Genomic DNA, 15,217 nt, shown 5'->3' on the forward strand with positions numbered 1-15,217 from the left:
CTGCCAAGTCCTGTGATGCCCGAATCCCATGCTAGTCTAAAAAGGGTGCCACCATGTTGTCGTTGTGCAACTCTGACCATGACAATTTGCCCATCATGCACAAGTTGTATCCTCCTCTCCTGGGACCTAATGGAAAAATATCGATAGAGTCCCAACGCATCTGGCCTAGGTATCTCCACGATATCACTGCCTACCCATCCAACACTCACCCTGATCCATAGAAGCAAGAAGGAAAACCAGCCTTGCCATTCAACAAAGGCCTCAACGCTCCCTCGCATATCAAACCAAGAGTGACCTGGGTCATCCTCTATCCTAATCCCACTCATCGCGAAATAGAGTGCCCAATCAACCAACCAAATCCCTAGATCCCACAACGAAAATGGTTGTGGCATAGTACTGACAGTTGTTGGCACCAACTTGTACCACGTCTCAGGTCCCTATGTGCACAATCAAGATATTGACTCCATACATCACGAACCAATCTGATGCGTGTGAAACTGCCCTGCGCCGGCCATACCACGCAGTGGGATCTGTCATCATGCCTACTGAAAGTGCTCCCCAATACTGCCTAGTGTCTAAACATCCGCCTGTATGTAAGGTCCACCAACCGCTATAAATGCTCCTGAGACACCTTAGAATGTCTTGCCGAAAGGGGGTCATGCATCTCCCTAAGTGTGGGCTCAAGGGTGGTGCAAGTGCTACCTCTCCAGATGATTGGACTACCCCCAAGCCTACATCTACCAACTCGCACCCTACCCATATGCCACAGCTGGAAGGCCTCTCTCCTGATGCACCATGTCTCGTCCAACTGTCTCAAATGAACCTCTTGGGTCCTGTTGCTCGTGATGAGAGCATCAAGAGATGATATCCAAGTCCCCTATGTCAGTGTGCAATGTTGGAGAGTGATAAATGGAAGCTCATGGTCAGCCCTATGATCAACTCGCTCTCCAAATCTAGGTGTGCCAAACCCAATGGTGTGCCTGATGCCCCTATCAAGAGATCTCTTTGGTGGCAACACTCCAACAACCTGTTGTGCATCATCATGCTCTGTTGCACACAAATACATACCCCTGCACTCCTCTGCATAGCACTGAACTCCATGGCACAACTCCATGCACCACTGGATACCAACGCTCAATGTCATGCCACCATGTACCATAGGGCATCCCATATGTGCCCATGCATCCACCACTCTGCTAGTAAACCCACCACGACGTGATCTACACCTCCTCATCTTCCTAAGTACACCTAAGTGGCCCAAATCCTCGCATGCAATCGGAAATAATGCTATCGTGTCAAACCTCAGTAGCTCCAATGCCCAATACATCAATGAGAGAGCATTGTCTCCATATGATGCCCTATTCGGTGGCCTGTTGATGCCACTTCCTCCAACAAACTCCTGCCAGAGTAGGCCAATCACCCTGTGACCCCACGTGCGATCAATATGCCAAGATAACTCATGAAATCTATCTGCTCCCCTGTCAAACCATCTTGTCACTAGTGTTGATGGAGATCTGAAAGTGTGTGGGCGCTCGGTCACTGAATCCATCGCACCACTAATACCACCACTAACCAAACCCATGCTGTGGTGGGGAACCCCACCTGGATCCCAACAACAATCTGGCCCTCGAGCTCCTTTGGTAACCCATGGCCCCTGCTGGACTATGCCCCTGGCCATGAATAGATCCAAACACCCAGACCGCTCCACTGGGTACCAACTCAATACCTCTCACCATCCTATCCCAAAAGAGGGATCGAAGGCACAATCTCCTATGGAAGGAACAAGCCCTCCAAGCCGATGTGGTGTCATACTCAGCTCATGTCAGTCATCCTTGTTGACTTGGTCACCAACTATGGTTTGTCTAGACAACTCTGCCTCTCTCCATCCAATGTGTTGGGGTGGGCTAATAACGTTGTAGGCCCTATCAGTGTGCCTCTAAAGCGAACTATATTGAAATCCCAACGTGTGCTCTCTATGCTACCCCTCATCAATGGATAGCCCAAAGGATGGTTGTGTATCCTCCTCCATCATGGGCTCAACATGAGCCTCCAACTGCTCCTCCATAGACATCCCAACATGCAAGGCATTCTCACCAATCAGTTGTAGGGGGTTGTTGTCCTGAGACTTTGTCATGGACCTAGATGCCTCATCAATGCATCCCTCAACAACAGATGGCACCTCATCAACAGTGGACACATCTATGCCTCCTGGCACCTCATCAATCCAGTGTGTGTTTCTATCACATAAAAACTCAAACACTGCCCCAAACACCTCATCAATGGATACCTCAACAACGGATGGCACCTCCTCAACAGTGGACATCTCGGTGTCTCCTGGCACCTCGTTAATGGATGGCCCTATGGGTGTATGCTCTACTCTTTCCCCTAAGGTGTCAACTGGATCTATCAAAGGAATCTCCAACAAGGGTAACTCCTGCATCACGTTGGGTATATCTATTTGCTCCTCACAACCTAGCGTGCCCTCAGCATCATGCTCAACCTCCTCCTCAGGCTCCTGATATCTAAAGCTAGGTCTCCACCAACAACAACGCCCCTAGTCTTACCCTCTAAGTGTCCCTATCCTTTCTGCTCCCTTTGAGGAGATCCAGTGCCCTGATTTTGTCGACTTTCCCCAAATGGTGCAGATGGTTGCACCCCCACGGCCTACGCACCTCTAGTGTCTCTGTTGTCAGGATGAGGATGGATTTGGTCAATCACCCTACTCAACTAGGCCAACCTCTCATAGTTCCAGCGTATTCCACCCTAGAATTCCTACCTACTGAATCTCCCTTGAGCCATCAGTTGTCTATGGTTTTAACCATCATTGTGCATACATGCCCGATCTTCCATGGTCTTGTTGGCTACCCCACAGCTGGCCAAGATCATGCTTTGATACCACTGTAATATTCCAAATTGAAATTTACAGCAAATAACAAATACATGAACTAAGCTATAGCAATTAAATCACAAATATGCACCAACCATCAAAACAACAAGGAAACTACGCAAAATAGTTGAGCCGTTTTATTAATTCACATGGATAAATCAAGTACAATAGGATGAGGACCATAAAACCTAGGCTTGCTACAACAAGCACACCAAACCCAGGTGGAAGGATGTAGTCTCAAATGCTGAAAATGGCCCCAACTAAGAGCTCACACGACCCAATAAATTGTTATTGCTGCTGGAATGGAACTGGTGTTTCGGGCCTAACAAGGAACCCAAAATAATTCAGAAAAATCTCACGAACCCAAGTGGTGGAAATGGTCCCGGAGTGAACTCCGCCCTCCAACATTTTTTGTTGTTGGCTGCTAGAGGAACTACGATATCTGCCCTCAAAAGTGCTAAGAAAATTCTGCAAAATTAATGCTAGCCTCCTCTCACCAAACCCACAAAAACCTAGAAAGGGTTTGGGTTGAATCCACCAACCCCTAGTGACCCCCAACAAGTGCAAATTGCCTAATCTAGCCAGAAAACGCCCCACAATTTTGATATTACTGAATTATGCCCCAAATCTACCACGGAAAATTTCTCCCAACTCCAGTTAATTCTCCAATGAGAAATCCTCCTAAGTCCAGTCCTTATCTCTCCACAAATTCTCTCCCTTCTTCCCTTGCACAGGCTAAGCCAGAAACCCTTGCGCAATGTTCAAAGTGAGAGAAATGGCTCCTCAAACAAATTCGCTACAAAATCTCTGGCAATTTGTGGGAAAAACTCCTACAAATCCTCTGAAACTCTAGCAATCTATAGTTGATCTCAATTAGGGTGCTTCGAACAACTTTTGCGCCCAAGGAAAATACACACCAGCTGGAAATGATCTGCAATGTAGCTCCTTTAGAAGTCTTGAGATAGACTTCTCTCTACTCTCCTAGGGTGACACTCGGAGTTCACCGAAGGTAGAGGTGGAATTCCTGCTTGGGAATCCCTTGTGCTAAACAGCACTAGTTGACTTGGCTAAACAACTCAAGAAAACTTGTGTTTAGAAGTTAAATTGTCAAAAGATGCAAATGAAGGCCTCTTCTCCTTATTTATAATTGTTGGCCTCCTTTTCTCCCTTGGTGGCCCCCACTCTTTCTCTCTCCTAATTCGCACCCCCTCCTCTTTTCTCTCTCCTCCAAGAGTGCGAGTTCCCTTCTTGGGCCAAATTTCTCTCTCTTGTGGGCCCCACATTCGACCAACGCTGCAATTTCCCTTTTTCCTCATAAGTCTCAACATCGGACTTGTCTCCTCTTCCAAAAATCATCTCTAATGTGGAAAATCAAAATTAGGGATATTACATTATGAAATTACAACATTACTCTTATACATAACATTTATTACTCCTTAGATAAAATAAACATTACAATGTCTAACAATTACATGATGATTAGAAAACTATTAATATCTACGAGGCAATATTAAATGATGATTACAAATAGTCCTTTATAGTATTCATGCTTTTTGTAAACTAAGCAAGGTTCCTGAAAGGAAAGACTACAAGCTAACAACCTAAACAAGAACATCAAAAAATGCTAGAAACTAAATGAGGCTGCATGCAGAATGCTAAAAGCTAAATGAGATTGCATGCAGCTTTAAAGCAAATAAAAGCAAAGCATCCATTAACAATACTTAACAAGCAAATATACATTGGTGCCAACTGTAGCTACAAGTAATAACTACATCCCCTTGCATGAAGCTCTTTCTACAACAAAATGAATTGCTCTACTAAATAACTAGCTTTCATAAAGGAGTGCTCGAGACATGATTCTCTTTGTGATATTAATGCTTGGAAAAGGTTCCACTCTTACCAACTATCCAATGTGGGATATGTCGCACATAAAAGCTCACATAGGTTTACTGAGAATGCCTTTCTCAAGTCAAAATAGAGAATTTGAAACTAAATTCAAAACATCATATTCCTTACACTTGAAGTTGTCAGTAAACCAAATTCATTGCCAATGAAAACATATCATGAACCAATTAATGGTGAAAAAATAGTAAATTTCAACCACCCAAGAAAATAACCACGACAGTTGATAAAAATAATTAGCATACCTTAATGCACGTACAAGAGTGTGAGGACTGTCAATCAAAAATAAAATTAAAATCCATTAGCAACAAGTTCAACTTATCACAAACCCATAAAAAATGACAAAGCAAAAGTACAAACTGAATTAGAAAAACATATGCATAAGTAGAGATTAGTTATGCTTCGAAATTGAAGTCAAACAAATCCAAAATGTAACTAAATACAATTGAGTAATAAACCAGCTTTGTAGTCGCTTAAACCTCTTATTTAAGAAGCTCATAACTTAGGCTAGATGTTTACAACTATTTAAGGGATGATTGATAAGTCTGCCATTGAAAGAGTGGCTACAATAGAGTATAAATATATGTATTTTTGATCTGCCAAACGATGGGTGGGGGCTTGTGCATAAAAACGATGAAGAGCATCCTCCCCCCATTGGTTGGGTGGCTCTATGTGCTTTGTGTATGTAGGATTTTAATGGTACTTGGTAAATTTCATTAGTGTTGTAGTGGTTATGTTATACTCTATTAATGGGAATCAAATTTTGTCTTAAAAGCTTTATGGTACTCGATCAAAGTTGTTGTCTTCTTAGTCCTAGGTATGTCTTGCAATTTGATGTGGCCTACATTAATGATATGGATATTTTGTAATTCCTTGGCAGTTTGGCCTCGGCCACATTTTTTCTAGTACGATGCTCTATACCATGATGTTTATATAAAAGGAAATATGATCATGTTAGGAAGGAAGAGATTATTAATCATAGCAACGAGAAACAAAACTAATTGGAATCAATCACCAACCAAACTAGAACCAATCAAAATCTAGGTTGAACAACTAACCAACTAAAGAACACAAAATATTCAAATTTTAATACACACATAACAAACATATAAATCCAATCAATTTCATACCAAATATGAAAAGTTTTTTTTAAGTATAAAGCATGTACAAGCGATTATAGCAAAACATCATTGAGATTTAAGATTTACAACACATACAATCGAAGTTTTAAATGAAAACACATCAACATTGAGGCTCTGAATGGCCTCAGGACTCTAGAGTCTAAAGTTCATCATACTATGATCAAATGAGTCAATAGCTCATATCAACTCTAGCTCATTAATCTTATTCAACCAAGTCCATGAATTTGAAGTTTGTTTTCTCTTGGTAAATGGCTTCAATACTTGTTGCCACTTGATGTTCTAAATCAATTGACACAAACACCATTAGGCAACATATAGGTTTTAGATACTTGTCAGCGTTGAGCAATTTATTTACCCTCATTTTGCATGAGGCTTCACTTGTGATTTTGTTAAATCTCCTAATACCAACCCAGATTTATTTTCTCATAGCAATTATTTATTCCCAACAATTTATTTAATTAACCAAAATACATTTTGAATTGACAAAAAATAAATCATTGGTATCTTAACTTCTAGAATTTATATGCAGCAGAAAATAAAAATTAGGATAGGTCAAATACACATTGCAATAGATAAATACCCACAACAATTCTACATCATTCATTAATTTTGAAAATCATCGTTTTTAACCCACAAAGAATTATAAGGAAAAAATACATTTACTGGAACCTATAACTCAACCCCCACTGGATGAATTCAGCCCAAGGAATTCAGCGTACAAGAAATCAACCTCTAAAGGAACTCAACCTGGAAAATTTCGGCCCAGCAACTCGCCAAAATATCAGCCTTGAGCCTTCTATTTTAGATGCCTTTGCGCCTCAAGAAATTCAGCCCTAGCAAATCAACCTGTCCAATCAAATCGACCTCCCTTTCACTTCAGCAACTCTACCGAGCAATCTCCAGAAAATCGGCCATCTAGATACGCCCTCAAATCCTCCTACACTCTTTCTCCTCTGTTGCTTTAGTGTACTAAACCACTCACACTCGAGAAAATCGCTTTCTCTTCTTGTGTCTCCTCTCTTGTGTCTTCACCTCTCCCTTAAGCTTTTTTTTACACTCTGCATTAAGCCCAAATCTCTAACCCTAATCTCCCTTCTTGAACATCTAGGAGATCAATGGTTGAGATCATTTCTAAGTCACTTAAATAGTTAAATTATGTATCCTTAGAAAATGACTTAATAGTCCACAAAATTAATTGTCTTTAATTATTGTAATTTTTTCTAAGTTAGACATAGGAAAGAAGATATAAATCACTTATTAAACCAAACAAGCACCTAAAGAGGCAATAAATCATCTTCCACATGCTATGGCACCAAGCCTATGCAGAATAACTTCCAAAGCTACTATAAGCTTCAACACTCCCTCCTAGCAAGGAAGGAATTCTCCCCCACCCCTAGCATATCTCAGTGCTTCACAAACTTCCCTTTCACTAGAGGCTTAGTGAGAATATCTGCCACCTGCTCCTCTGTGGAAATGTATTGCAATCTCACAGCACCTCTTTGGACCCTGTCTCTAAAGAAGTGATATTTGATCTCGATATGCTTGGAATTGTCATGAAACACGGGATTTTCAAAGATCTTAATGCAACTCTGATTATCACACTGAACAACTATTGGCCCCATCTCCAAATCAAATAATCCCACGAGCATCTTGTGAAGCCACACTATGTCACAACTCGCCATACTTGCAGCCATGTACTCTAGCTCTGCTAAACTAAGTGCCACTAACTACTACTTCCTACTATACCATGAGATCATGGCAAATCCGAAGCTGAAACAACATCCAGACGTCGATTTTTTGTCCACAACACTCCCAGCCCAATCAAAATTTGTGTACCCCTACAACTCTACTCCACCAATTCTGACATATCTCAGTCCAAAGTCCATCGTGCCTCGCAGGTACCTCAACACGAGCTTTGTTGTCGCCTAATAAACCTGTCTCGGCTCCACCATGAACTGGCTGAGTGTGTTCAAACTTCACAGCAAAACAAATATCTGACCTAGTGCTGACAATATACATTAAGGAACCTATCATATTCCTATATAGTGTGGGATCCACCAACTCGCCTTTTGAAGCACTCAGCTTCTTCAGATTAGTGATCATCAATGTAGACATAGGCTTGTAATCCTCCATCCTGAATCTCCTCAAGGTCTCAACTGGATACTTTCCCTACCCAAGCGAAATCTCTCCTAACTGTTGCCACAAATCCATCCCAAAAAGGAGTGCATCAAGTTGATGTCCTTCATTTCGAACTCCAAAGCAAGATCCTCCTTACACATCCCTATGATCTTCTTTGATCTTGTCAAGAAAAGATCATACACATAAAGTACCCGATGAGCAGCTCACCCTCAACAAGTACATAGTACAAGTTAAAGTCTACCTCACTCTTGCAAAAGCCCAAAAAAAGAAGATATCCATCAATCCTAGCATACCATGCACACGGAGCCTGCTTTAGCCCATAAAGAGCCTTCTTCAACCTACATACATGAGTCTCTTTCCCATGCACTTCAAATCCCTAACGCTGCTCAATATACACTTCCTCCTCAATCACCATGTTGAGGAAAGCAGTCTCGACATCCATCTCATGTATCCTCCACCCCATCTCTGGAGCAATGGACATAACTGCTCTAATGGATGCATATCTAGCGGCCACTGCAAATGTTTCCTCTCAATTCACTCCCTTTGCTAGGAGAACCCTCTTACCACGAACCTTGCTTTGTACTTTTCGACACTGCCATCAACTACATGTTTGAACTTGTAGATCCCTACAGAAGTGACCACAGATTTTCTCTCTGATCTTAGCACTATGTCCCACACATCATTCCTCATGATGGAGAAATCGACATAACTACTCTAATGGATGCAGGTGCAAATGCTTCCTCGTAATCAACTCCCTCCTACTAGGAGAACCCTCTTGCAATGAACCTCGCTTTGTACTTCTCAACATTGCCATCAGCTGCATGTTTGATCTTGTAGATCCATCGACAAGTGACCACATCTTTCAGCACTATGTCCCACACATCATTCCTCACAATGGAGCCATACTCCACCATGACATCCCTCCATACCTACTAATCTGCAGCCTCCTCAAAAGTGGAAGGCTCGAACTCAATGATGTCGCTCAACAATGCCAAATAACTGGAAAATATCGTTGGTGATCTACTCTTCCTGAAAGTGTTGCTACGAGCCTCCACAGGCTCCTCAGTATCCCTCAAGATCTACTCAACCCATCTCGGCCTCCTGTTGGTAGAGCTCAAAGGAACATCTCGCTCCTCCTCCAGATCTAAAGGTTGTGTTGTACCTTAAGAAACCAATTTCCTGGTTGTGGAGAAATTGTGCTTAAGACATTAATGATTATTGTTTGTTGTCACTTATTTGTCACTTTATTGTTTGTTGTATTCTTAAATGAAGGACTTGGAAAACTTGGTCTTTAACCCTTAATACATATGTGACCAGAAAATCTCAGAATGCCATTTGTTGCTAGATAAAAATGATGAATGAAGAAAGCTTGAAGGAGAAGTTTAAGATAATATGCTGCTTAACACAGAACCTATTATCTGCCACTTAGAAGAATTATGAAAATGAGAACTGAATCATAGACAATATGTTGCTTGACATAGAAACTATTATCTGCGACCCTTGGAGAAGTTAAAGATAATATGCTTCCTTACACAAAAACTATTATCTATAACTTATAAAGGAAGATGAAAACTTCAAGTATAGGAGTGCTCTTTTAAGGGATTTTAACTTTATCTACATAAGCAAATAAAGACTTGTAGCTTCATTACTATACTTGAAAAAAGAAAACATAAGATGACCATGACAGAGAAGTTACAAAATTATACCCAACAATTCATGGAAACTTCTGATTCTTTCATTAATCAACAGCTATATCAGGAATACAGTGGCTTAGTCTCCAGGTTCTCCAAAATTCGAACCCCTTCTTTGTAAATTTTCATCTTTTTATACATTGTGGAACAGTTGTTGATTTCTGAAACTGTCAAATTATTTAACTGCTTCTCTAACTATTTGAAGTAAAACTATTACAGAATTTTACAAAGGGTAAAAGACACCTCAAAGAACATGAAATAACAGGAAAATAACTGAATTTAGAAGAGGACGATAATTGTTGGCTTGCTCTGTTAATCCGCTGCCGAGTTCCTCTGTATATGCCTTAATGATGTTTAATTCATTTTAGCCGTAATGAAATGTGTTTGACTTGTGTAAACCTGGGCTTACATATGTATTGGGCATTTTGATTGGCCAAAATACAAAGAAAACATACCCGATTATCTTCCTCTTCAAATTCGGCTCTAACATTGATTTTCCTCTTTACACAGTGAAATCAACGCGAACCTTTGATTAATACGAAACTCAAAAAGAATTAATCTTGCTCCATAAATCCGTCAGATCCGCCCGTTCAACGCTCCATTGACTTCACATCGCAAATTGCAATCAGCCCTTTCAAATGTTATATCAATGTAAACCTTTACAATACACGATAAGGCAGACGCGTCGAGAGTTTAAAACATAATGCATATATTTTCGGGTCCGGCCATTCTCCACTATAGATTTCAACCCCAGGATCCGACGACTGATATCAATTTCGGGTGGGCTATTTGCACGAGAGTTACCCGCCCGAAATGAGCGGTTTTTCTCTCTCCTTTAGTGCTACGTGTCAACCATTGAATGGAATCGGGTGCTTTCCTCTAAATACCATTTACCACTTTGCATCCGCCCGAAATCCCACTTATAGTTTTAAATCCGCCCTTCGTCTTGGTTAACACCCGGACTTGTTCGCGCCCGATGACCGTAGATCTTTGACCATCGACGGCGGCGACGCACCTTCAGATTTCTCTTCCACCAGTGCTTCTGGTTAATCTCCGCCGTTCATTCCTTGATTCCAATCTACATGATTTAATCTAGATCATTCATTTCCTTCGACCTTATCTGTTGATCTCCAAGATCCAACGGTTCCTATGCGTTCATTCTTCATCTGTCCACTCACTTTGACTTTGTGCCATTTCTTCAGTATCTTGTGGTTCCGGGGCTTTAAAACATAATATATGTGTTTCGGGTCCGACTATCGCGAATCGCAATCGACCAAAGCTGAGGTGCTATGTTATAACTGCCCACTATGATTTGCGATTGCAATTTTATCACATCGCTAACACACACACACACACACACACATATATATATATATTGGTTATGGCTACATATAACCATTTATATTATGATTTGATTTGATCCTTGGCTATACTAGGCCCAATTCTTTTATTCTTACTTGTTCCTTTAGCGATTTCTGATATACCATTATCACTTCTTCCTCTTGCTTTTATCTATTTTTTGAAATATTTTCAAGTTCTTGAATGAAAAATGAATACTACAAGCAACAAAAATGCATGTTACAACATCTGGCTCCACCTGGGGATAGTGCTTTTGCCACAGAAGCACTAAGAACCGTAGATTAGTGCCTTCACTTCGAGCATGGAGTCATATATTGCTTCGCATAAATTTAAATTCTATGGCATTTGTACACTAATTTCACTTCGGCATTTACAATGAAATGATGCTTATTCCTCAGAACTGGAAGTAATGCTTTAAGTATTGCCCATTGACAGGCAGTTGTAGAGTTTCACCATCAAGATTCTCAAGAATGAAGGTATTATTGGATCTTACTTCAGCAATTCTAAAAGGGCCATACCAGAGAGGATCAAACTTCCCATGTTTACCCTTATCTTCTCTTCTGGTATCCCATCTCAATACTAAATCTGCAACTTTAAAATCAATTTCCTTGGCTTTTCTATCAAAAATATTTTTCATCTTGGATTGATACATAATCAAGTTGTCTCTTACCTTGTCCCTGTTCTCGCTTAGCTCCACCACTTTATTCATTCTTCTTATCAAAGCATTTGGTTCTTCTTTCGCCTCCTAAATCATTGCAATCACCGGTTTCACAAGTTGACTTGGAAACAGAGCCTAAGTTCCATATACTAATTCAAAAGGTGATTTCCTTGTAGATCTTCTTGTAGTTACTCTAGCAGCCCACAGAGCAAACTTTAACTTAGAATCCCAATCTCTTTGATTTTCTGCAATGGTTTTCTTAAGGATCTTCATCAAAGTTTTGTTAGTAGATTCAGCTAATCCATTTCCCTGCGGATGGTAAGCCGTTGAATGGGACAAAGTAACATTATAATTGTGACAAAACGTAATAAACTTACTTGAATTTAAGACTTGAGCATTGTATGTTATAATTTTGATGGGGCATCCAAACCAGCTAAAATAATCTCCTCCAAGAACTTCATTACTATCTAATCATTTGCTTTCTTAGTAGGTATAGCCTCTACCCATTTGGAGAAATAATCAATTGCTGTGAGAACCCACTTGTGTTGTCTACTTGAAGGTGGATTGATTTCTCCAACAAAGTCCAATCCCCATTGTCTAAATGGCTCCTCTATGAAAACTGGAATCAAAGGTAAAGGGGCTAATCTCTTTTTCTCGGCAAAAAGCTGACACTTCTGACAACTTCTAACAAACTTATATGTATCACCAAATAAAGTAGGCCAATAAAATCCTGCCTAAAGGATCTTATGTGCAGTTACTTTCCAACTGTAATGTCCTCCACATAACCCCTCATGATAATCTTTGATTGTTTCTATAAATTCATCCTCTATTAAACATAGCAATAAAATTCCAGCAGGATCCTTCCAGTACAATCTGCCTTCCACAATCACATATGGTTGTGCCTTGATCTTTAGTGCCCTATACTTTGTTCTATCTAAGGATTGGGGATAGGAAAGAAAGCACAAATAATGAATTATATGCTTATACCATTCTGAACACAAAAATTTATACCTGATCTTCATACCTAGATCTTGCTTTCCTTCACTTTCTTCAGCTGCTTTTTCATCCACAGGTGCCAGCAAGTTGATTCCCAATGCCTGAAAGTTTGATTCTGTCAACATTTTTGCCAATCCTTGTCCTTTCACCAACTTTGTGGGTTTTATGTCCAAATCATATTCTTGGATCTTGGCTATCCATTTTCCTCTTCTGCCTTCTACATCTCCCTGTAGTAATACATCTTTCACTGCAGCATTTGGCACATAAGCAATGATTTGTGACTGCAGCACATAAGTTCTAAAAGCTTTCAGGGCTTTTACCAAAGCATACACCTGTTTCTCAAGAATATTATATTTCAGCTCAGAATCCCTAAGAATCTTACTGAAGAATGCAACTGGCTGCTCTTTCTCTTCATCATTCTTCTACAGTAAGACAGCAGCTATTGAACTTGATGATGCGAATGAAAAAACTTGGAAAGGCTTTTGGTAATCAGGGTTGATTAAGACTGGAGCTGCCTGTAATGCCTCTTTAATCCTGGAAAATGATTCTCTAGCTTCTTTGGTCCAATTCACTTCATTCTCCTTCTTTAGCATATTAGTAATTTCTTTTACAATTTCTACATAGTTGGATACAAATCTTCTCAGGAAGTTTATCTTTCCCAGAAACTTTTGAATATCCTTTTTACTCCTAGGCAATGGTATTTTTTGCACAGCTTGTACTCTGGCCGGATCTATCTTCACTCCATCTCTGGAAACAATGTGCCCCAATAGTTTTCCTTCTTCCAGAGCAAAAATGGATTTCTTGGGATTTAAGGAAAGTCCAAATCTTCTACATTTATCAAAAGTCTTTTTCAAATGGTCCAAATGTTCTTCATCAGACTTTGAGAAAACAGTAATATCATCCAAATATATTACTACAAACTTATCTCCAACAAAAGCAATGTCCATAGCCCTTTGAAATGTAGCACCTGCATTCATCAATCCGAAAGGCATTCTGGCATACATAAAGGTTCCCCAGGGAGTTGTGAACATCATTTTCTTCTGATCCTCCTTATCCACAGCCACCTAGTTATAACCAGAAAATCCATCTAGCATTGACATTCTAAAAGATCCCATTACCTTTTGCAGCACATGATCCATTTTAGGCAATGGATAGTTATCTTTCAAAGAAGCCCTGTTGAGATTTTTGCTATCCACACAACCTTATTTCTCCATTTCTCTTTCTCACAGGCACTAAATTAGCCACCCAAACAGAATACCTGAGTGGAACTATTATTTTGGCATCAAGCAACTTCTTGACCTCCTTTTCAATTGGTGGTAGAAGCAACGGATTTATTTGTCTAAGCTTCTATTTGAAGGGTTTAATTCCCTCCTTCAAAGGAATCTTGTGCTGAATAATATTTACATCATAGGTTTTGAGATCTTCATAGGACCATGCAAAGACATCAACATAATTCTTGAAAAGTTTAATATATCTCTCTTGAAAATTAGGTGAAACTCCACCATATAATTTTACTAACCTGGGATTCTCCTGAGTTCCAATGTTGTGATCCTGAATATGTTCATCTTGTGAAATTTTCCCTGAGTCAACAGCCACATCATTGGAATTAAAAATCCTTTCAAGAGGAACAAGTCCTTTTGGCAGAATATTATCTTTCAATTGAAAGATCTTCTGATTTGCTATTGAATCTTTTAAACCACTGACTTCTGCAATTTCTGTTGTCTCTTCCTCATCCTGATCAATTTCTGTGCCCTGGAACTCTTCAACCATAGTCAAAAACTCCTTAATCTGCTAATCATCCTCAAAAACTTGCCAATTCTTAACATTATCAGGAACAAAGGGTCTGTGTCTCATCTCTATCTCGTATCTTAGTCTTGGATTAATAGGAGGCTTGAAAGTACTAGCAGCCACAGCCAATGAATCTGCTAATCTATTCTCATCTCTTGGAATGAATTGAATGTTAAAAGCTTCAAAAAAATTCTCAATCAAATCCCATACCTCATTTCTGTATGCTCTAAGCCTAGGGTGCTTTGTTTGGCAATGATCTTTTATTTGCTTAATAATCAGCTTCGAATCTCCAAAAGCAAAAATTGACTTAACTCCCATCTATTTAGTTGTTTGTAAAGCAATAATCAAGGACTCATATTCTGCCACATTGTTTGTTGCCTCGAACTCTAATTTAAAGGAAAAAGGGAACATATTACCTCCAGGTGCAATTAGAAGAAAACCAGCACCTGTTCCTTCCTTGGAATAAGCTCCATCAAAGAAGCATTTCCACACTCCTTCAGTTTGCAGCTCTGTAATTACATTGGCTGAAGTAAGTTGCTTCTGATTATCTTCAACCAGCTCTACATTATCATGCAGTGTGAAACAAGCAAAGTCATCCTTCTCCTGGCTATATACAGGTGAATTACTTGCTCCATTTTTTGTAATTGTTTTTACA

At 40.0% G+C, this 15,217-nt stretch overlaps 1 protein-coding gene across 4 annotated transcripts in view; it reads right to left on the bottom strand.

Annotated features, from left to right (window-relative positions):
- LOC149167846 (exocyst complex component SEC6-like) overlaps window positions 1-15,217 on the bottom strand; it is a 504,852-nt gene that overhangs the window by 388,159 nt on the left and 101,476 nt on the right. For 3 of the 4 annotated variants that reach the window (XM_089433197.1, XM_089433194.1, XM_089433198.1), the window contains one exon: window positions 5,035-5,061. The exons of the other annotated variant lie outside the window; for it this stretch is intronic. In XM_089433197.1, coding sequence (XP_089289323.1) covers window positions 5,035-5,061 — 27 coding nt within the window. The remainder of the gene's footprint in view (window positions 1-5,034; window positions 5,062-15,217) is intronic. 4 annotated transcript variants of the gene reach the window in all.

The sequence above is a fragment of the Pinus tabuliformis genome, chromosome 5_1 (assembly GCF_031772625.1).
Source record: "Pinus tabuliformis cultivar Carrire ecotype Pingquan chromosome 5_1, CPIR1, whole genome shotgun sequence".
In the NCBI taxonomy this organism is placed as follows: Eukaryota; Viridiplantae; Streptophyta; class Pinopsida; order Pinales; family Pinaceae; genus Pinus; species Pinus tabuliformis.